This window comes from Thermomyces lanuginosus, assembly GCF_041956635.1.
Source record: "Thermomyces lanuginosus strain ATCC 200065 unplaced genomic scaffold VTN49scaffold_40, whole genome shotgun sequence".
Classification (NCBI taxonomy): Eukaryota; Fungi; Ascomycota; class Eurotiomycetes; order Eurotiales; family Trichocomaceae; genus Thermomyces; species Thermomyces lanuginosus.
In genome coordinates, this window is record NW_027192374.1 from 1,148,869 (window position 1) to 1,168,424 (window position 19,556).

General features: G+C 53.3%; 10 protein-coding genes across 10 annotated transcripts; 6 read left to right on the forward strand and 4 right to left on the reverse strand.

Moving 5' to 3' along the window:
- Positions 1–87: 87 nt before the first annotated feature.
- On the reverse strand, positions 88–559 carry VTN49DRAFT_6423 (uncharacterized protein; the record flags this gene model as incomplete). Its single annotated transcript, XM_069414581.1, has 2 exons — positions 88–327; positions 461–559. 2 exons carry the CDS (start codon positions 557–559, stop codon positions 88–90), a joined length of 339 nt encoding a protein of 112 aa, XP_069265812.1.
- A 647-nt stretch (positions 560–1,206) lies between these two features.
- On the forward strand, positions 1,207–2,305 carry VTN49DRAFT_6424 (uncharacterized protein; the record flags this gene model as incomplete). The annotated part of the gene is made up of 2 exons (XM_069414582.1): positions 1,207–1,699; positions 1,767–2,305. 2 exons carry the CDS (start codon positions 1,207–1,209, stop codon positions 2,303–2,305), a joined length of 1,032 nt encoding a protein of 343 aa, XP_069265813.1.
- A 56-nt stretch (positions 2,306–2,361) lies between these two features.
- Positions 2,362–3,360, reverse strand: VTN49DRAFT_6425 (uncharacterized protein; the record flags this gene model as incomplete). Its single annotated transcript, XM_069414583.1, has 2 exons — positions 2,362–3,214; positions 3,275–3,360. The coding sequence occupies 2 exons, from the start codon at positions 3,358–3,360 to the stop codon at positions 2,362–2,364; spliced, it is 939 nt and encodes a 312-aa protein (XP_069265814.1).
- Positions 3,361–3,697: 337 nt separating this feature from the next.
- Positions 3,698–4,168, reverse strand: VTN49DRAFT_6426 (uncharacterized protein; the record flags this gene model as incomplete). Its single annotated transcript, XM_069414584.1, has 1 exon — positions 3,698–4,168. The coding sequence occupies one exon, from the start codon at positions 4,166–4,168 to the stop codon at positions 3,698–3,700; it is 471 nt and encodes a 156-aa protein (XP_069265815.1).
- An 831-nt stretch (positions 4,169–4,999) lies between these two features.
- VTN49DRAFT_6427 (uncharacterized protein) lies at positions 5,000–6,535 on the forward strand (the record flags this gene model as incomplete). The annotated part of the gene is made up of 1 exon (XM_069414585.1): positions 5,000–6,535. One exon carries the CDS (start codon positions 5,000–5,002, stop codon positions 6,533–6,535), a length of 1,536 nt encoding a protein of 511 aa, XP_069265816.1.
- An 814-nt stretch (positions 6,536–7,349) lies between these two features.
- On the forward strand, positions 7,350–9,402 carry VTN49DRAFT_6428 (uncharacterized protein; the record flags this gene model as incomplete). The annotated part of the gene is made up of 7 exons (XM_069414586.1): positions 7,350–7,828; positions 7,884–7,994; positions 8,056–8,092; positions 8,154–8,328; positions 8,395–8,494; positions 8,553–8,861; positions 8,934–9,402. The coding sequence occupies 7 exons, from the start codon at positions 7,350–7,352 to the stop codon at positions 9,400–9,402; spliced, it is 1,680 nt and encodes a 559-aa protein (XP_069265817.1).
- Positions 9,403–9,709: 307 nt separating this feature from the next.
- On the reverse strand, positions 9,710–11,758 carry VTN49DRAFT_6429 (uncharacterized protein; the record flags this gene model as incomplete). The annotated part of the gene is made up of 1 exon (XM_069414587.1): positions 9,710–11,758. One exon carries the CDS (start codon positions 11,756–11,758, stop codon positions 9,710–9,712), a length of 2,049 nt encoding a protein of 682 aa, XP_069265818.1.
- A 313-nt stretch (positions 11,759–12,071) lies between these two features.
- On the forward strand, positions 12,072–12,368 carry VTN49DRAFT_6430 (uncharacterized protein; the record flags this gene model as incomplete). The annotated part of the gene is made up of 1 exon (XM_069414589.1): positions 12,072–12,368. One exon carries the CDS (start codon positions 12,072–12,074, stop codon positions 12,366–12,368), a length of 297 nt encoding a protein of 98 aa, XP_069265819.1.
- Positions 12,369–13,695: 1,327 nt separating this feature from the next.
- VTN49DRAFT_6431 (uncharacterized protein) lies at positions 13,696–14,152 on the forward strand (the record flags this gene model as incomplete). Its single annotated transcript, XM_069414590.1, has 2 exons — positions 13,696–14,083; positions 14,148–14,152. 2 exons carry the CDS (start codon positions 13,696–13,698, stop codon positions 14,150–14,152), a joined length of 393 nt encoding a protein of 130 aa, XP_069265820.1.
- Positions 14,153–14,218: 66 nt separating this feature from the next.
- Positions 14,219–18,741, forward strand: VTN49DRAFT_6432 (uncharacterized protein; the record flags this gene model as incomplete). Its single annotated transcript, XM_069414591.1, has 5 exons — positions 14,219–14,686; positions 14,743–17,466; positions 17,521–17,771; positions 17,827–18,160; positions 18,214–18,741. The coding sequence occupies 5 exons, from the start codon at positions 14,219–14,221 to the stop codon at positions 18,739–18,741; spliced, it is 4,305 nt and encodes a 1,434-aa protein (XP_069265821.1).
- Positions 18,742–19,556: the final 815 nt, after the last annotated feature.

The following is a 19,556-nucleotide window of genomic DNA, read 5'->3' on the forward strand; positions in this document are numbered from 1 at the left end:
CCGATAACGCCATCCGCTTGACGATTCAGCTCAACGGTGGGCAGCTGCCGTCAAAGTTGCCCGTGGACTCCATGCCTATGCGCTTGCTCATGACGCGGCCAGCACGCAGAGCAACTCCTCCTCCAAGATGAATTTGCCCTCCTTGTATTTCTCGCTGGACTCGTAGGCCTTGTCGTACTTCCATCCCACGATCTCCTTGCATTGTCGACAGGAAATGTCTCGAACGATATGTCGTCCCGTGGTCATGCTCCGTTCCACGGGCTCCGAATGCGTGACGTTGACCACTTCGCTGAACAGGAACGCTTTCCCATGTTGGCCGCGGAAATTCTATTGATCCCCATGGAGGCAGAATCAGTCAGCAGACCCATACTACATCGAACATGCTTTTCTTTAATGCAGGCTGACTCCTAGCCCAAAGCAGCTTGAGATGAACCAAGGGAACTGGAGAGAACCGACTCACCCGACTGATGATATCCTCGTAGTCAGCCAGATGAGTCTTGCACTGTCGGCAACCAAAAATCCGGTTGGCGTTGAGGTAGACGTTGTAGGATAGCCCCATGTCGAGTTACTGACGCTTCGGTAACGGACGTGTGCTGGCGTTGGACAAGGAACTCGGAGATGACCCTGGGCTTATCTGCCTGGGGACCGGTGGAGGTACGATACGGGTAGATAAGGCTAGAGGGGCAGTGGCGGTCAGGAGCGTAAAGCACTCAAACGAACAAGAACTGTTGAGAACTATTCAGGAGCAGAGGACAGTAAAGTAATCAGGTCGAACGCCAGTGGCCATATAGTGCTTGAATCTAGACCAGGTCTCACAACGGGAAATGCCACTATGACCGCTGCTGATACCCAGCGGGTGCGATGGGGAACGGGGCCATGTGATCTAGAAGTCACGTGAGACGCATTCTGCAGGTTTCGCCGACTGATTCGAGTTTTAATTTTTGGCACTGACTCGTCGACAAGAAATTGAGACAATTCGGATTCTGTCAAGCAGTTTCATCACAGCCAGGTCTGAAGATGAAGAAAAGCTCTGTACATAACAGATTGCTTTGATAGAATAGCCCTCAATACCAATGAGTTTCGAGTGATCCCAATGGAGTCCATATCCCAGCAGTCCCGCGATCATCTACCCGTGATGATTCTTCCATCTTCCGCCGCCACCCCTCATAGACTCACTCGAACAGGAAGACAAGACAATCAACCGGCATGCTACATTCCCGGATCCGGCCGCTTCCCCGCAGATCAAAGCCGCAGCCGGACAACAGCCGGCGAGAGCCCGACGTATACCCCGCTGCGGATAGTTTGAAGGCTGAGGCTGCTGAAGAAGAGGAGGTGGAGGAGGAAGTTGAAGACCTTTTCGCTTCTTTCCTACCCCATTTACTTCCAGACGATGCGCCATCCTTTCATGGTGATCCCGGCCAGCTACTCCAGTACGTCTCTCCGCTATACGGAAACCTAGAAATTCTCGTCCCCTCTTACCCTGGCCAGAGCGATAGTCGGAATGAAGAGATCGCCGCAGGCCAGCGCGCTCCCGGTGACGATAAGCCTAGCCCAATAGAGGCGGGCAGACGCCTTTTTGCGCATTTCTTGTGGAGTGCGGCTCTGGTGGTGGCGGAAGGCGTCGAGAATGCGGCGGCAAAAAAGTCTGGGAATGGAATGTGGGATGTAGACGGGCAGACAGTGCTGGAATTGGGAGCTGGTATGAAGATCACTCGGCCGAATCGTTTATATTGCGAGTGCTTTTTCTGATGATCTGGCCTCGATAGGCGCCGGTCTACCCTCCATTATCAGCGCGCTGTCTGGCGCTTCAAAGGTGGCAATCACCGACCATCCGTCGTCCCCGGCCCTGGCGGGTACCATCGAGTGCAACATTGCTCGCAATATCCCTACGGAAAAGCAGCCGATTGTTTCCGTACAGCCGCACGAATGGGGGGTTCTCGACGACGGATTTTCTCAAGCTCATCGGGGTGCCTTCTCCCGCATTATTGCGGCGGATTGTCTGTGGATGCCGGAGCAGCATGAGAACTTGGTCCGGACCGCGCTCTGGTTTCTCCCAGAGGACCCGAGCAAGGGTCGAGTCTGGGTGGTGGCGGGATTCCATACCGGCCGAGCCATTGTTGCGGCTTTCTTCGAGACTGCGGCCAGACTAGGTCTCGCGGTGGAAAGTATTTACGAGCGAGACGTAAACGCTAGCAGCGACGAAGAGGTTCGTCGTGACTGGACGCCGGCCCGTGAGGGAGAAGGCGTGCATAACCGCGGACGATGGTGTGTGGTTGCGATCCTGAAGCGAGCTACATGTACATAGCCATTCTATTCTATACAAAGTTACATATAGACGTACGGGAAGGTAGAGTCAAAAGATCATCCTTGCCGTCGGAAACACACCGAGCAGACACCTTGTCCCTCGGAGCCCCCGAATCGGAACCGAGGGTATTCAATCCGACCCCAAACCTGCAACGAGGTGCTTCCGTCGGGCGGCACAAACCACCTAATCAGCTCGTCCTCGGTCCAATTGCAGCTCGATACGAGTAGAAATCCGCCTGGCCGGACGAGGCGTGCAGCGACTAGTGGGTAGCGAACGCATATCCTGGCCGGAGAGCTCCCCTCTTCGCCATCAACAGGCTCGGTCTCAGCGGACAAGGAAACAGCATCAAAGGTGCCTTTGTCGTGTACCAGATCGAAGCCATGTTTATCGTACGGAAACCACTCTAATCGCTCCCCATCCGCTGTCCCATTTCGTCCCTCGCTAGCACTAGATGAAGACAACGGTGGTAGGATGGCGTCGTTCCGCCGGTCAAGGATATCCCACTGGACGAACCGGATTCCTCTTTCGCTATCGCTATGTGATCCCGTAGCTGTCAACCGTCTCGCTAGCTCAACGCTCACTGCCGAATAATCCACTCCAACCATCCCGTGGCTCGGAAATCGGCCCTTGCGGGCAAGCAGGCGCAACATGCTCCCATTGCCCGTCCCCAGGTCCAGAATCTGAATCCCTTGAAGTTCCTCTGGACTTAGATTTTCCGGAGACAGAGGGAAATCTGGCGAGGTAAGAAAATCGAGTGTTTTGTCCGGCACATTGTATTCCGAGAACCAATTGGTGCCAGGATCGGACTCTTCGTCGGAGTCTTCGTTGACGTCTTCGTCATCATCGCTGTCCGGTCTGCGATCTGTACTGGGCACATGTTCCAGCGACCGTTGGTAGAAAGCCTCCCAGCTGAGTTTGAGCTTCAGTGCATGAAATTTACGCGTGTTAAAGAGGGCAGTTTTGACCTACTATTCTTTCGTTCCTAGTTCGCTGGGTTCTAGGAATGCTGGACGGGTTTTTGCGTTAGATTCAGATCCTGCTTCTGAGCTTGTCATCTTGTTTATTGTTGTATTTTTCAAAGGGAGTTTATCAATTCAATTGAGTTGTGAGGTGAGATTTATCAATAGAAACACATTAAATTTGTGCATACCCCTCCGCAAAATGTAGCGCGGGGCAGATCAAGGTCAGCTATGCCAGTTGGCGGAGGGGAAGTCCAGTATGCAGGCAATGAGCGCCAGCCAGTTGGGAAAAAAGTTGACAAGCCGTCCTGGAAGCCGGTTTGGCCAGTTGACGGATATTAGGCCAGTTGTTGGGCTGTGCGAGTCGCCCATATCCGGTTGGTGAAATGGAGTGATGCAAGTGCTCAGAGCTGGTTTGGCCAGTTGGCTCCTGTTATGCCAGTTGTTCATCTGCCCGAAGACCCGGATAGCCCGCTCGTGGCGCTCGAGTTGTAGAGTTGGTTGGGCAGTTGACGCCCGCCTTTGCCCATCGAACTAGCCAATTGTCGGCTATCCCATGGGATCCCATGGGCCTAGCCCGTCTTGCCCACTGTTTCTTAAAAGCCTCGGCCGCCTCTGCTTCTGTCAAATGCCAATTGACTTCCTTTAGGAGTAACATATTCGGAAATTGATAGCAAAAGCGTACCCGAAGGAGGCAGAGCCACAGAGGGCTGATTTCACCGTGAAACATGTTGGCCAAGGCTAAGGGTAAGGTACCCGTACCATCGGCGGCCGGATCGACCGAGTCCATAGAGCCACCCGTGCTTGGCTTTTGAAACCTGGCTAGCCTAGCCCAATTGCCTAGGCCGCTAGCCAGAGCCTTCGGGAGAATTGGCACAAATGTGCGATGGCCCCCTTTTTGCATTGACAGTGTGCCGCATGTTCCGCAAACTTTCGCTAGAGGTCCTGCCAAAGTCGTTGCCTCGTAGACTCTACTCGTACTGAGCTGGTCTTGTCCTTTCTACGACAGATTAACGGCACTGTACGGAGTACTGAAAGTTGGAAATCTGACTTGTCGCCATGCAACTCGTACGCAGCTACTTACAATGGGCAGTTCTTATCGAGAGACTGACAAAATTGGCCGCCGTTAATTTTTTTTTTTTTNTTTTTTTTTTTTACTTTACCAAAGTTGACCTCTGCCGAATAACGGAAACTCTACCCCGTAGATGAACCTTCATCCAATTGATCGGCATTATACGACTCCACAAATGCAATTAGGGCTGTTAATTAAAGGCACCGCTGGAGGCTGAAGCAAGCAGAGTCGACGGATTTATGGGTCTGGCGAATAAGATTTCAAGCCACATTGACACACGCTCGGTAACCTAACCCCTTAACGACTCGACGAATCCGCCCTGGCACGAGCTTGGGACACAAAATGAAGCCTTGTAATCGCCGAGAAATTTCTCCGGATTGTCAGCTCGCAAAACGAGGGATCCGTAAAACACGCATTGGAGTCATGATTCAACTCGGTCCCGTATTAAGAGCCGCGAGTTTATGCGTCCTATATCATCTCAGCCCTTGCCATTCCACCAGGATCCGAGATGACGGGAACGCGACCCCATCAATTCAGATTATAAATTTGGAGGTAGGGGGAATCGGTAGGCTAACGACTATTTAGCGCAGTCAACAAAAGTGCCGCGCTCTTCTGAGGGGCGCGTTCTTTTTTGGCCCTCTTGGTGATGCTTTTCCAAGAGCAATGAGGCCCAGCACCATGACTGTCCAGTCCCGCTTTTCCAGAAGAGGGAGATCTTGTTTTATCCTGCTTGCTGTGGCCCTTGTATTGTTTCTGTTCTTGTCCACAGCACGAATTTTGAAAACCATTTCCATTGCGACTTCGACACCAGAGGATGCCTGGAACGCCCCTGAGTTCAACCCAGTTTGTAGCCTCCCCGAGTTGCGAACTTTGAAGGACTCCGACGTCAAACTTGGCCCCCAATTCAATTACGTCCGCCGATGTATCAATCCAAGATACGACGACAATATCGACCGGCATGACCGAGGAGATGGCCGGTTCGTAGACACGGTGATGAACATCAACCGTCCATTGATCACGAACAAGATAACTGTCAATCTGGAGGCATGTGAACCCACCGAATCGATTCCATGTGAACCGATCGAGTTACCCATCCACCGACCATACTATGAGATGAAACATGATCAATTCGTCTTTGGCGTTGCGACGACCTTTAAACGCCTCGAGGGGTCAAAAGCAACGTTTAAGCATTGGCTTGCCAACAGTGGCGCGACGCTGATTGCCCTAGTCATTGGCAAAGATGGCCAGCCGCGGAAGTCGGATTTGAAGCGTCTCGTTCAAGACTATGCCGATGCCGGAATGACATTGAAGATTGTGCAGCCTCGTGGTAAAAGCTATACGGAGTCGAATTCGCACGCGATGATGATTGTGGACATGCTGGACCACATCAATGGAGAAGGTGATGAAAGCCCGGCGCGCTGGCTGGGTATCATCGACGACGACACCTTCTTCCCATCGCTCTCCGCGCTGCGGGAAGCCTTTTCGCGATACGACCCTACGGTCCCAACCTACCTGGGTGCGAGGACTGAGCATGATGAGTTCAACAGCACGGGTATGGGGAAAGCGTTCCATGGCGCTGGGATCTTTTTGTCCGTGCCGCTGGCGCGCCAAATCGCACCGCACCTAGAGTCCTGCCGGAATCATCGTGACGGTGACATTCAAATCATGGAGTGTGTCCACAACCACACAAACGCGCGGCTTACCCAAGTCCAAGGTCTTCAGCAGCAAGACCTCCGCGGTGATGTGTCCGGCTTCTTCGAGTCCGGCTGGCGATTCCTCAGCCTACATCATTGGAACTCATGGTACGAAGCGCCGGTTACGCGGATGGCGGCTGTCGTCCCCCTCTGCGGCGACTGTTTCCTCCAGCGTTACTCCTTCAGCGACAACGCGGTTCTCACCAACGGGTACTCTATCAGCGTCTATCCGAATGGTCTCCCGGATTTGACTCGAATGGAGGCCACGTGGGAAGACGCGAACCACGCCCCGGAGATTGCCGGCAAGTTCTACCAAGCGAGTTTGGGGCCGTTGCGGGAGAAGATGTCCGAGGAGGACAAGCTGTCGTATCGGTTGGTTGATGCCTACACGACGTCGGACTGGAACTTTCGTCAAATATTTGTTCGCAGAGGGGATCCCGAGAAAGAGGAGGTTGATGAGGTAATAGACCTTTTGTGGCAATTGCAATGGCACTTGGAATCATGATCATATTCCATGTCTACGCACTGTATCACTCGCATGTCTACGTTATGAATGTCTATGTATTCTTTTAGATCTGTCGCATAGCACCTGGGTTCTAATGAGGAAGGGATTAGACGCGGTAAAATTCAATAGATATTCTCAATCGACACCAACTGCTGTCTGTGTCAAATTTGTATCATTACTTGTGCACGTGCGGTCCAACAAGCCTGTCTGACATTGGATTGCAGTTGACTTGCCCGAGGACATCCTTGTATATTTTGCCCGGTGAGGAAATTGGCCGCCACCAACAACGGTCATTCTCATCTACGGCCAACCCTAACATCCAATAACAATACATTCATTTATTCAAAACCATCTCGGGCATTCCCGCCCCCACGGCCAAGTTGTTCCTGAGATCCAAGTACAAGGCCATAATATTAAAGCTTCCTCATACTTTATATTCTTTGCATGGAAGACATTGGTTGGTTAACTAGTAAAATAGGGTTTCAATGATCGGCATTCGAGAATCTTTCTTGTTAGGAGCCCCAGTGGCGTTGTTTAGATCCAACAGTTCGACTCCTTTGACAATATGAACCATGGATTCATACCATTTCTAGTGCGCTGTAATGTTAGTCTACCAGAGGGGCCATTTGTTTACTGAAGGCATTCCATAGAGGTATATAAAAAGCACGCAGTAGTCATGCCAGACTATTACTCGTTAGGGTTCAAGATCTCTTTCAAGTCTTCATTGTATCCTCGACCGAAGAAAGTCTGGAGCGAAGCTCATTCTTCTCGTTATTCAGTTTGAAAGCCACTCTTTGATCTTGTACGGACGGCCATGCGTGTCCTTTACACGTTTCTGGTCGCCTACCTGGCGGCCGTCGAGGCCTTACCTGCTAGTAGTTCGGGTACCCCGAGCACTTCTGGTACCCCGAGCACTTCTGGTATCCCGAGCACTTCTGGTACCCCGAGCACTTCTGGTATCCCGAACAGTTCTGGGGCCGCGACCACTTCTGGTACCTCGAGCACTCCTGGCATCTCGATCACTTCTAGTATCCCGGCCACGTCAGGTATCCCGACCACTACGGGTGCGCCTTCTTCTACCGGGGCGCCCAAGGAGAACAAGACCCAAGTCGTCGAGATCCCTTCAATCTTCGAAAGGGAGAAAGTACTAAAGACGTGCAACGACAAGTCTCTCAAATTTGTCGAGAATGATACGCGACGGGCGTGGGAAGAGCTTGGTTGTGACTCTTTACACAATGTCCTCTTGTTTGATTGGTATCTTAATGGACAAGAGTCTGAGTTGAGTTATGTTGAGTATGTTGAGGCCAGCTAGAGCGTTCCTTCTTTGCAAATGCTGACAAGCGAGTAGATATCTATCGAGCCGGATGGCTGGGCCCGAGGGCTGGGAATGCAACGACGTTAACAACGTACCTTGCAATACTCCAAACGTGACATGCACTCAGACTGCATTCGCTTGCGGGTGAGATTTATCCTGGCAAAGCATGTTTAACATTTTGTCTGGACTGACAGAATGAGTGAAGACACTTGCTTCTCAATTCCTTTGCGCATGTTCACCAGGTTAGTCTTCCTCGAGGGACTTGTGGTCGCTGGCCCTGGTACTGATTTAGTTTCGATTTAGCTCTACAAAACCGGTGTTAGGAGTTCCCAGGCTGCCCACAACAGTGACACAGGGTTGCAAGGGCAGTTTGGCAAGGTTTTCGCGCCCAAAGTTGACAAGGGTCAATTCATTGAGGTTGTCAAAATGTCGTTGGACAGTCTTCCTCTCTATATTGCTTCCTATCTGGCCGTCCAAAGTTCGTTCCCTGATTTCGAAACAAGCATTGGAGAGTGGCTGCTAATAACTTGTTTTCTGATTATAGACGAAAAGGCGTTACACGAACTGAAGAAGGTGAATATAAACAAGCTCCGGGACGCACTGGCCGAAACGGCTTCTTTGGTGATTCCTCACGCATCAGTCACGTAAGTTCTTCCCATCTGCTGCAAGACAAACCTTTGCTAAATATTCCTCTCCCTGAAGCCCTCCGAAAAAATCCGACGGAACAATTGATAAGATTGTCTCAAAGACCGTAACCAGACTCGTAGACAAGGGGAGGGAAATCGTCCGGACACAGTTCAATGAACTTTTCAACGGCGTCGGTCGAGTTGCGTTATGGAAGCTGGTGTCCGTCGGCAAGTTTGTCCATGTCAATGGCACCATTGACCTCAACGATTATCCCCAGGAGTTCAAGGCTCTGTTCCTCGAGGCCCTGATTACGCGAGTTTGGCATATCCTCCCCGAGTTTCAGAAGGCAGACGAGGGAGAGATTCATAGCATGCCATTCATCTTGTAAGAAACCCTTTTCCCCCCTCTTGGCCAGGGTAATGATTGCGTTAACCACTGAATGCAAAAAAATTATAGCAACACTGGTGAACCCTGCGGCTCCGGCAAGGACCTTAGGGCTTTTCTTGGCTGGGGAGACCTCACCTCGATCTGCCACCACGGCAAAGACCACATGTTTGCCGTCGTTAGCGCCAAGAACACGCGATACGCGAATGGCTCCGGGATCACGACCGTTCGACTTAAGCCCTTGCCGGGCGTTGACACGCTCGCCAAGGGCTACAATGGCCTGAATGCTAGTAGAATTATTGCCGATGCGGAGAGTACCTGGTTCCTGTCCGGCGAAGAGCAGTACTACACTCCGCCAGAAAATGCTTCGATCCTGCTGAGGGAAGGGAAGGAGTATAGCTTCCCGTATGCGGACCGTAAGGGTCTGGCGACGATTGCGTTCTGTCCGGATTGGGAGAAAACCAAGGCGGCGATTGACGATGTGCAGGAATCGGCGGCGGCGATTTACCAGGTGTCGAAGAGGGGTTGGCCCTGTATTTAGAGAGTGAGATAGATTCTTGTACAAGTGGGCAAAATGGACCAGAGGCTCGTGTGGAAACTACAATCGCAATAATATCCCGCAAGATCGATGGCTGACCATCCCTTTCATTCGACACTAATATTACATGGACAATGCCTGTCATGCCGACGTAATGCGAAGCATGCCAAAAAAAAAAAAAAAACACAACAGCGAAGATGAAGGTAGAAAAAAGAGAAATAAATAGCGAAGCCCTGCTTCGCTGACTCGCTCCAAGCTCTATAGACCCCAATTACCACCCATATCCGCCCAAGGGTATCGCCGGTGCTGCTCATAAGAATTCATCAATGTTGCGCATGATCAGAGGTTCATGTCGTTGAGGAGGCGACCGCGGATCAAATGCCGGCTGCCCAAATTCAACAACCGCCGCTGGAGAGTCTGGCGCCACACTCCCTGCCAGAGTGCGCGATATCGATGGATGGATGAACGATGCCGCGCGCGGCGACAGGACTGACGGTGAAATCGGCGGCTCCTTGATTCCCAGTTCCATGTGGATCGACGGGAACCGCGCATGCATGTGGCTCGCCGGCTCCGCAGGTGCCGGCCCTGGCGCGCCGGTCTCATACTTCTCCCGTAGCGGAAGTGGCCGAGGGCTGATCCGTCGCAATCTCGGTCGCTCCGTGGCCGAGCTAAACTGTGGTGCCTTGAACATACCCGGCTTGTTTTCTTCCGGCCCGCGAGGTTTGGGACTCTCTCGTCTCGACACCTTGGTGCGGTCTTCTGATGCATCCTCCGACGTGTCCATCGGTTCTGGCAACGCACTTTGGCTGGACTGACCAGCATGCGGGCCCATCTTGAACCAATCTGGTGACGGCGGAGTGGATGGGATGCCGCGCTGCAACCGTGATCGAAAATCCGTCAACTGATAGATCAGGCTCATATTGGGTCCCACCCAACAGCTGCGGGACTTGACAATGTCATACATGTCATTAAAGTCCAGATGGCGATTCTTGTATAGCCCATACGCGATGACCAAGGATGCGGACCGACTGGCTCCGAGTTGGCAGTGGACAAGCACCGTTTTGCCTTGCGAAATCCGATCATCAATCAATTCACATAGCGGATAGAGGTCGTCCAGAATCTCCGAGTTATGATCCCATGGTACGTGAACGTATTCCGGCAACTTCTCCTCTTTTCGCTCGCTAGATCCGGTTGGGCTGTCGGGACGTGTTGGTTGGGTTTCAAAGGCGGTGGAGAAAGGCGTCTCCGAAGAGGCCGTTGTCGGGTCTGCGATCGAGTATCGCTTTTGAAATGGGGAATTTGATCGACGATAGCCACCAGCATTCCTCCCATTATTTGGGTCCAAAAATGGATTCTTGACCTCCTTTGCGACGTTAACCACTACATCGAACTGGCATGCCTCCTCGCGGGTGGGCTCCAGGTAGAGATAGACACCCGAATCGTAAATTTTGACCGGTCCGTTTGGATATCCGCGCTCGTTGCGCTTGAGCGATTCTCGAGAGTCTATGGAATATTCCTCCTCATCCACCTGCTGTAAGAGCCATGTTTGCGAGGTGCGTCCAGAGCCGCAATAAGGTCCATCCCGTGTGGCAGGTCGTGGAGGTTGCAGACCATCCGGGGGTGCTGTTGTGGGAGAGAAGACGGAGCCCAGCGATGGAGTTGATTCAAAACGTCTCAACGACGGTTGGGTCGTGCTTGGCGTCGGAGGCACGAGTTCGGTGCGGTAATGGCTCGGTTCAAATCGCGGTGTTTGAATTGTTAAATTGGCGGGTTTTCGTCTGGCAGATTTTAGAGGATGAAAGATGGGCGATGGCGGCGCAGAGAGATCGTGCTCTTGCGTCGACTCCATTACGGCCGCCGTGGCAACGGCGGGGCGCGAGGGTTGAGTCGGGACCTTGAGCGAAAGATTTTTGAGGTTGCGACCTCGTCGCCCTGGTGACGTGGATCGCAAGGCAGGGAGCTTGCGTTGCTGCGATTCCGGACGTGCAGCATCAGAAGATGCCGGCGCCGTGGACTTCTTCGGGGGGTTGTCTGGAAGTACCAAAGGTTTTGGATATGGCAAGGACATTGAGGAGGGGGATTCCGGAGAAGAATTCGGTGAAGTGTCTGTCCCCGACGGGGTATCAAAGGTCGAAATGGTCGTGGTAGGGGAGGACTCGGTGGACTCAGAGGGCACCGACGACGACACGCTCCCCCTGCTCTCGAACGATGTTGACGGAGGCACAGACATCTGGCCGGCTCGCCCTTGAGCCTCTTGCCGATCTAACCGCAAGATGGAATCGATGCCATTGCCGACGACAGACGAGAAGGAGGGAAACGCCGGCGGGAGCAAAGGCGACGGGCCGGCTCGAACGGGCATCTTATCACTCCTAGATCTCACCAGCGGGCCCGGCCGCAGCGAATTCCCCGTGCAAGCGCCTTTCCGTGATCGAGTCCACGGTGTTATCGCATTCGAAGCGTACAGAACCACGTGCGGCTCGAGGTTTGTTTATCCGGTTGGGGAGGTTCAATTGCACGGGCTGGTGTGACTGGAAGAGCCGATAAACGCGCTTGCAGCCTCGATACTGACACCCTGGCCGACACGGCACACACGCACACACACCCACGCTCTCTGGGTTAACTCCGGGTAAACAAAAAGAAAATAGAGAACGCGGAAAGTAGCAAAATACAACATGCAAGGGATCTGGCTCGGTCGTTCCGCCAGGGAAGACTGCGGCCGGCTCGAAGGGAAGATTATTAAGCAAAAAGTGAAGAAAAAAAAGGAAGAAAGGACGAAAGATCGCAGTCAAGGAAGGAGGGAGGAGGAAGGAGACGACAGAAGAAGAAAGACCCAGCCCAGGGTAGAGCGCGAGGCCGAATGGAGAAGGAAGAGCAAGGACGAGGAAGGAGCGAAGGACGAAGGACGAAGACGGCAGGAACAGGAAGGAGGCGCAGAGGAGGAAAGAGCGCACTTGCTGCGACGGGACTGAGGCACGGCACGGCGAGGGGAAAGATGAAACAACAGGAGCGAGAGGATATACACTATACAGTCGATTGATCGGTGGGGAAGGAGCCACCCCCCCAAGCCCTCAGTCCGGGCAAGAGCACGAAAGCCAGCCAATCACACCTCTCAATTCGTGCCATCGCAGGAACGAAGGCCCGTGCTAGGCTTGGCAGGGTTCTAAATTTAGGCGGAGACGCCCCTTCCGCACCTTTTTTAGCTGGGTCCTTTTCTCGTTTCTCATCATGACGAGCGACCAAAACAACCGACTTCTTCTTCCCATCACCTCTTCAGACAGAGTCGACGATTTTCAACCGAGTAGCATCGCAATTTTCCGATCGCTCTGCACCCCGGTCGCATTGTCACAGGAGCCGTGATCCTGAGAGCGGCTGTTCGATCCAGATCGGGCTCGGAAAGAAAAAAAAACCATCAGCCCATGACATCCGGCGTCGTGGGATGGTCTGAAACTCTAATGATAACCGTATTGGGAGTAGCGTACGGCAACGCGTGCCCTTCGATTCGCGGAGTCACCGAAGTCGGATCAATCGGAGCGATCGTAGATGACGCATTCGGGCGCAGCGAGATTAATACTTCAGCTCGGTGCGGTACTTGATGGTACCTCGCAGGACCTTCCGAACCACGAAATGCTCCGTCCGTCCTCGGTACTTGCGAGTACTGTGCGGTACTCCACGCAGACAGTCACCCCTCACCTACAGGGTACTCGTAGAGACTGGCACAATTGCCAGAACATCCATTGACTCCAAATTCCTCCCGAATTGACTGACTCGTGTTCGACGAATTTGACTTTCCGTGGGCAAATTTCTCCGTATTCTGGCTGATCGGTTACGAAGCTGCCCGTGCATGACAATAGCGTCTCAGCAACCCTGCTGATTGGCTGTAACCCCCTTCTCCTGCGAGTTACAGATCTGAAACACGCCAATCGGGCGATGGATCTGAGGCAACTCTTGGCATCGGCACGTGATCTTGGATATTGTTGATCTTCGGCAAGAACCAAGAAAGAAGACCCTGGCTGAAGAATGCATGGCATGCGCATAAGTACTCAACCGAGTTCGAGAATTAGGTATGCATTTCATGGTGCCATACCGTGCATGGAAATCATTGGGTGTCCGAGCCAATATATCCTCCCGGCTTTCCTGGACCCTGAACTGTTCCGGAGGATCAACTCCTCAAGGACGGAGTAGTGTAGTCCCCTTGACGTACTCAGCATCAACCTGAGCTTTTGTACAGTATTCTCCTGTGCTGCTCCCAGTAGCTGATCAGCGTTCAAGAGTACATCTGACTTGTATAGGCAAGCAATGGAGTCGAAATTAGGAGAACCCAGGTCGGCGGCGGTTTCCGACGGAGAGTCAACTGGCCAAGACCATGATCACGTGAGTGAAACGGATATGTTGATGCCCCAGGCTGCAACGAGGTTGGGGAAAAACATTGCTCCGCCGCTCGTCGCCAAGCCTTGTCCACCCAAGCTTAGCTCAACATCGGGCTTGCGGCCAGCCACAAGACAGAGGAACCCTCGAGGGATTCCGGGGTTGGAAAGCCATCTGGAATCGGTGTCGATGAAAATCTGCGGTTTCTGTGCGAAACCGACGCCCTCCGCTGCGATCTCCGGCCCGGACGCACCTTTTAGTACGACCCGGTCAAAGTACAAGGAGACTGGCGGTGCGGGACACCATGAACAACAGTGTGGTAAGGGATCTTGATGTGGCCGATGCCGCTTGGTCTGGATTCTGGACTTACCCGTCCGCTGTAGAGTAATCCGCCAGTCTAGATGCTTGCCGACCAACCTCGGCTCTACCTTGTTCGATTCCTGTCGATATAGCCATGCGATATCCACCCCGGCCCGACATGGATCATAAACCGAATGGCCAGCCTCACGCGACCAACCCGACAGCAGCCGGGGAACCGCGGAAGACTAAGACAGTCCGTGTGACGCTCGACTCCAGCACGCCGGTGCCGACCCGCGAGCGAGAACAATCACCGGCAGCCCTAGGGCATCATCATCATCATCATCGCTCCTTGACTCACATCGATGTGCAGAAACCGTCCGTATCAGCAGTCACTCCCAATGGTAATCCCTCGTCCGAAGATAAGCCAGCAGAAGAGGCAAATGCGGCGCCAGCGCGATCATCGGCCAGTGGCCGCCCGACCGCTTTACAGCGGGCAAGGAGTGACTATGGACCACGAGTCGGGCGTGATCAGCCCGTCCAGGCAGAGGAAGATGACGTCGCGATGCGCCACGGATGGCAGGAAGAGTACACGTCGAGCGAATATCTGAAACTTCTCCATTCGGTAGGTTTCCAAAGGAATCTACTCGGCGTTTGGCGAGCGCAGCTGATCGCAGTTAGAATTTCTACATGTACTTCACAGAAAAGCGCCATGAGACGACCGGCATCCCCCGGGATCCGGACGGCAGCTGGCCCATCCAGGACTGGCGCATGCGAGATCGTCTCAAGACCGTTTCGGCAGCGCTTGCGATCTGTCTAAATATCGGAGTTGACCCTCCGGATGTTGTAAAGACAAATCCCTGCGCCAAGTTAGAGTGCTGGGTGGACCCCACGGCGGTCACTGGCGGCCAAAACAAGATCATGGAACAAATCGGGAAGAAGCTGCAAGAGCAATACGAGACGCTCAGCCTGCGAACACGATACAAGCAATATCTGGACCCGTCCGTAGACGAAACGAAAAAATTCTGCATCTCGCTGCGCAGAAACGCCAAAGATGAGCGAGTTCTGTTCCACTACAATGGCCATGGAGTGCCGATGCCCACGCAATCCGGCGAGATCTGGGTGTTCAACCGGAATTACACTCAGTACATTCCCGTGTCCCTCTACGACTTGCAATCGTGGCTGGCGGGACCGAGCTTGTTCGTGTTCGACGTTTCGCATGCGGGCAACATTGTTCAAAATTTCCACATCTTCCAGGAGAAGCATGAGAAGGAGAATCAAGAGATCAAAAAGAGGGATCCGAATGCCGTAGTCCAGAACTACGGCGACTGCATTCTTCTCGCCGCATGCCAGAAGAACGAGACCTTGCCCACCAATCCGGACCTGCCCGCCGACCTCTTCACCTGCTGCCTCACGACCCCAATCGAGATTGCGCTCCGATACTTTATCCTACAAAATCCGCTCAACACCAAGATTTCCATTAACGACTTCCGCGTCCCGGGGCGATTACAAGACCGAAGAAGTCCGTTGGGGGAGCTTTACTGGATCTTCACTGCTATCACGGACACCATTGCCTGGAATACTCTCCCCCGCCCTCTGTTCAAGAAACTTTTCCGCCAGGACCTGATGGTGGCAGCACTGTTCCGGAACTTTCTGCTCTCGGAGCGAATCATGCGGACCTACCAATGCCATCCTATGTCATCCCCCGAGCTTCCGGAAACCCACAACCATCCGCTTTGGCAAAGCTGGGACCTGGCCGTCGAGATGGTCTTGAACCAACTGCCTGCGCTCATCGAGCATGAGGAGGGGAAGCGGCACTACGAGTATCAACATTCGACCTTCTTTGCCGAACAACTCACGGCATTTGAGGTGTATCTTGCGTCAGGGCCCACGGAGAAGAACCCACCGGATCAGCTACCCATTGTGCTGCAGGTGTTGCTGAGTCAGGCGCATCGGCTACGGGCACTGATCCTTCTAAGCAAGTTCCTCGATCTCGGGCCCTGGGCAGTGCACTTGGCCTTGAGCATTGGCATTTTCCCTTATGTAGTGAAGCTTTTGCAGTCTGCCGCACAGGAGTTGAAGCCGGTCATGGTGTTTATTTGGGCACGCATCATGGCCGTTGACCACACCGTGCAGAATGACTTGTTGAAGGATAACGGCATTCACTATTTCATCTCCATCCTGAACCCTTCGTCTCCGATTCCGGTCGGGAACGCCAGTGAGCACCGTGCCATGTGCGCGTTCATTGTGGCCATTTTCTGCAAGAATTACCCACAGGGACAGAATGTCTGTCTGTCCACTGAACTCTTCGAGTCTTGTCTGAAGCATTTATCGGATGTGGAAAACCCACTGCTGCGGCAGTGGTCATGTCTCTGCCTCAGCATGCTCTGGTTGGATTTCCCGGACGCGAAGTGGATGGGCATCCGCTGCGGCGCACCCCAGCGTCTGTGTGAGCTCAACTTTGATCCCGTCCCGGAAGTGCGAGCCGCGATGCTCCACGCGCTGACAAACTTCCTGGGGATTCCAGATTTGACGGATCAGGTGGCCCAGATCGAAGAGTCCATTGCCATGGCGATCTTGCCAACAGCAGCGGATGGGAGTGTCTTGGTGAGAAAGGAGCTGCTTGTCTTCTTGTCAACGTTTGTCAAGCGCTACGAGAACAAATTCTTGGTGGCCGCATACGAGGAGCTGGAAGAGGAAAAGCAAATGCTCCTTCAAAAGATGCAGACTGAGCAGACCAATGGCTTCGCTCTGGAGAAGGGAGCCGACGTCAACGGAGCTTCACCGACGTCCCATTCTCTCTCAAGACAGACATCGTTCGGGACGATCTGGAAGCAACTGTTGACGCTGTCCGTTGACCCGCACCCGGAGATTGCCCGGGACGCCTGTACGATCGTCGATTACGTTCATTATACCCTGCTCCACTCGCCGATGGCCAGCATGACCGCGCGCCTCCGTGGCGAGATTGAGGAACTCAACAACCGTCTTAACAACAATAAACCCTCGGCGGCGGAGTCTTACGAAGCGAAATCTCGCCCTGGGACACCCCCGTTGCAGCCTCCACCGAAGCAGGAGGGCTACTTGTCCATGGGCCTCCGGCGGACCGCCAGCGTCGCTGCGCAGCTTAAGAACCTTGCATTTGGAAGCTCGTCCTCAACGGAGCAACGGCCGCAATCGTCGTCAGCTGCGCATCAGACCTTCCCTGGCAAGGGCCGTGCGCCAGTGACCCCTCGCGGACGGGCACCGCCAGAATGGACGCGACCTCCCGAGGACAACGACCAGGTCCCTTCGAGCGGAGCGTATCAACAGGCACCGACGCCGACGTCGCGTGGGTTCAAGCCGCGGGACCCTAACGCTATTCCTTCAATACCGCTGAAGAGTAGATTCCTGGACTGGTCTACGGAGGTAATTCCTTTACTATCGTTCTTTTTTGTATTTACCTTGGCTAACGCATCCTAGTACTTCCGGGAACCACAAATGAAGCCAAACGAGCCTGACGAGCCGGGCAGCGCCGACTACAACGAGCGCCTATGGCGTCGGAGTAGGAACGAGAGGATCATCGCGGAGACACAGCCACTGAAGGAAAAGGCGGGCACTAGTCGATGGACTGTCTCGACGGCGCTGCTATCGAATGATTCGCAGCCTATGAGGCTGTGCTTCCACCAGTTTGAAGACCATCTCGCGGTTGGGGATGACCGCGATACGATTTCGTGAGTGATTAAAGGGCACTGCTGAGGGGAATGAATTGTTGGCTAACTTTGGAAGAATCTGGGATTGGCAACGCAACATGCGACTGAGCCGATTCTCTAATGGCAACCCTCCAGGGTCGAGAATCAACGAGATTCGGTTCATCAATGAAGACGATCAGGCGCTTCTGATGACGGGCTCGTCCGACGGCGTGCTGAAGATCTTCCGCAACTATGAGTCGCAGAAGGATGTTGAGATTGTTACCGCGTTCCGAGCGCTCCCTGAATTGATTCCGAGCAACCGAAACGCTGGCATGGTCTTTGACTGGCAACAAGGCCAAGGCAAAGTTCTGGTGGCTGGCGACGTGAAGGTCATTCGGGTCTGGAACGCGGCGACCGAAGTGTGCACTGCCGTAAGTATTGCAGCTCCAGCAGATAGAGCATGTCGATCGCTGATCTCCGCCAGGATATCTCCGCGCGATCCGGTTCGTGCATCACGTCCCTGACGTCGGACCAAGTTGCAGGCAACATCTTCATTGCCGGGTTTGGCGACGGCGCCGTTCGGGTGTTCGACCAGCGCCTCAAGCCGACAACGGCGATGGTCAAGGTGTGGCGCGAGCACAAGCAATGGATCACCAACGTACACATGCAGCGCGGCGGCGTCCGAGAGCTCATCTCCGGCAGCCGCAACGGCGAGGTGCGGCTCTGGGACCTGCGCATGAACAACCCCATCCACACCATCACCGCCACTCGGGACACACTCCGCACGCTCAGCGTCCACGAACACGCGCCCGTCTTCATCGCGGGAACCAACCGTCACGAGGTCAAGACCTTCAACGTCGACGGCACCTTCCTCTCCACTTACGAGCCGTACTCAAGCTTCTTGCATCAGCACCGCACCACTCCCATCTCATGCACGGCCTTCCATCCTCATCGCACCCTGCTCGCCGCCGCAGCTTTGCAGGATAATCATATCAATCTCGTCACGTGTTGATTGTTGGCGTTGGAATCGTTTTTCTTTTCGTTTCATTTTTCGTTTATGTCATGATTGATCCGGTCCGGGATATATCTGGTGTGGTCGGTTATGCTTGGTTGTCGAACGTCCCTTTTTCGCATGCGTACGCACATATACTTCTATACCTAGTGACTTTTCTTTTTTTTTTTTTTTTTTTTCTATTTATGCAGGTATAATATTGGAGTGGTTGATAAACGATGAAGACGAGGCTTTGATTTGCATTTGAAGCTTCGCTATATTTTACAATGGCTTGTTTTAGTGATAGATATGATAGGAATAGGAATACAATCAATTGCAGGACTTGATCACTTGACAGCAGCTTGAGGGAGTGAAGCGTGGAAGATCAAATAATCAACTTCACGTAATAGTCAAAACTCGCATACGGTCGTAAAAGTCATCTTAAACGGCAGCAATGCATAAAGGATACAACGAGTGCATCGTCCAGGAGAATGAAGGCCAAGACAGGCCGCAGAACAAGTACGACAAAGCAAGCAACCCGCACGCTGAATGAGCACTGGAACAGGAAGAATATCGATAGAATGAATCCATTGACGGTGATGTCGTGATGCCAGACAAATAGACACACAGATAGATCACTTCTGGAACATGGAACTCGATCAACCTATCAAGGAATCGCGGAAGACAGACCTGACATGATGGAACATGCTCTAGCCTGTGACGAATACACGGTCAGCACATACGGAAGGGTGCTGAAGAGCGCTGTGAAGACCAACCATCTGTGTTTCAAGACAGATGAGGATATGCCAGACTAGGTCCCGCACCCGGCCAATGAT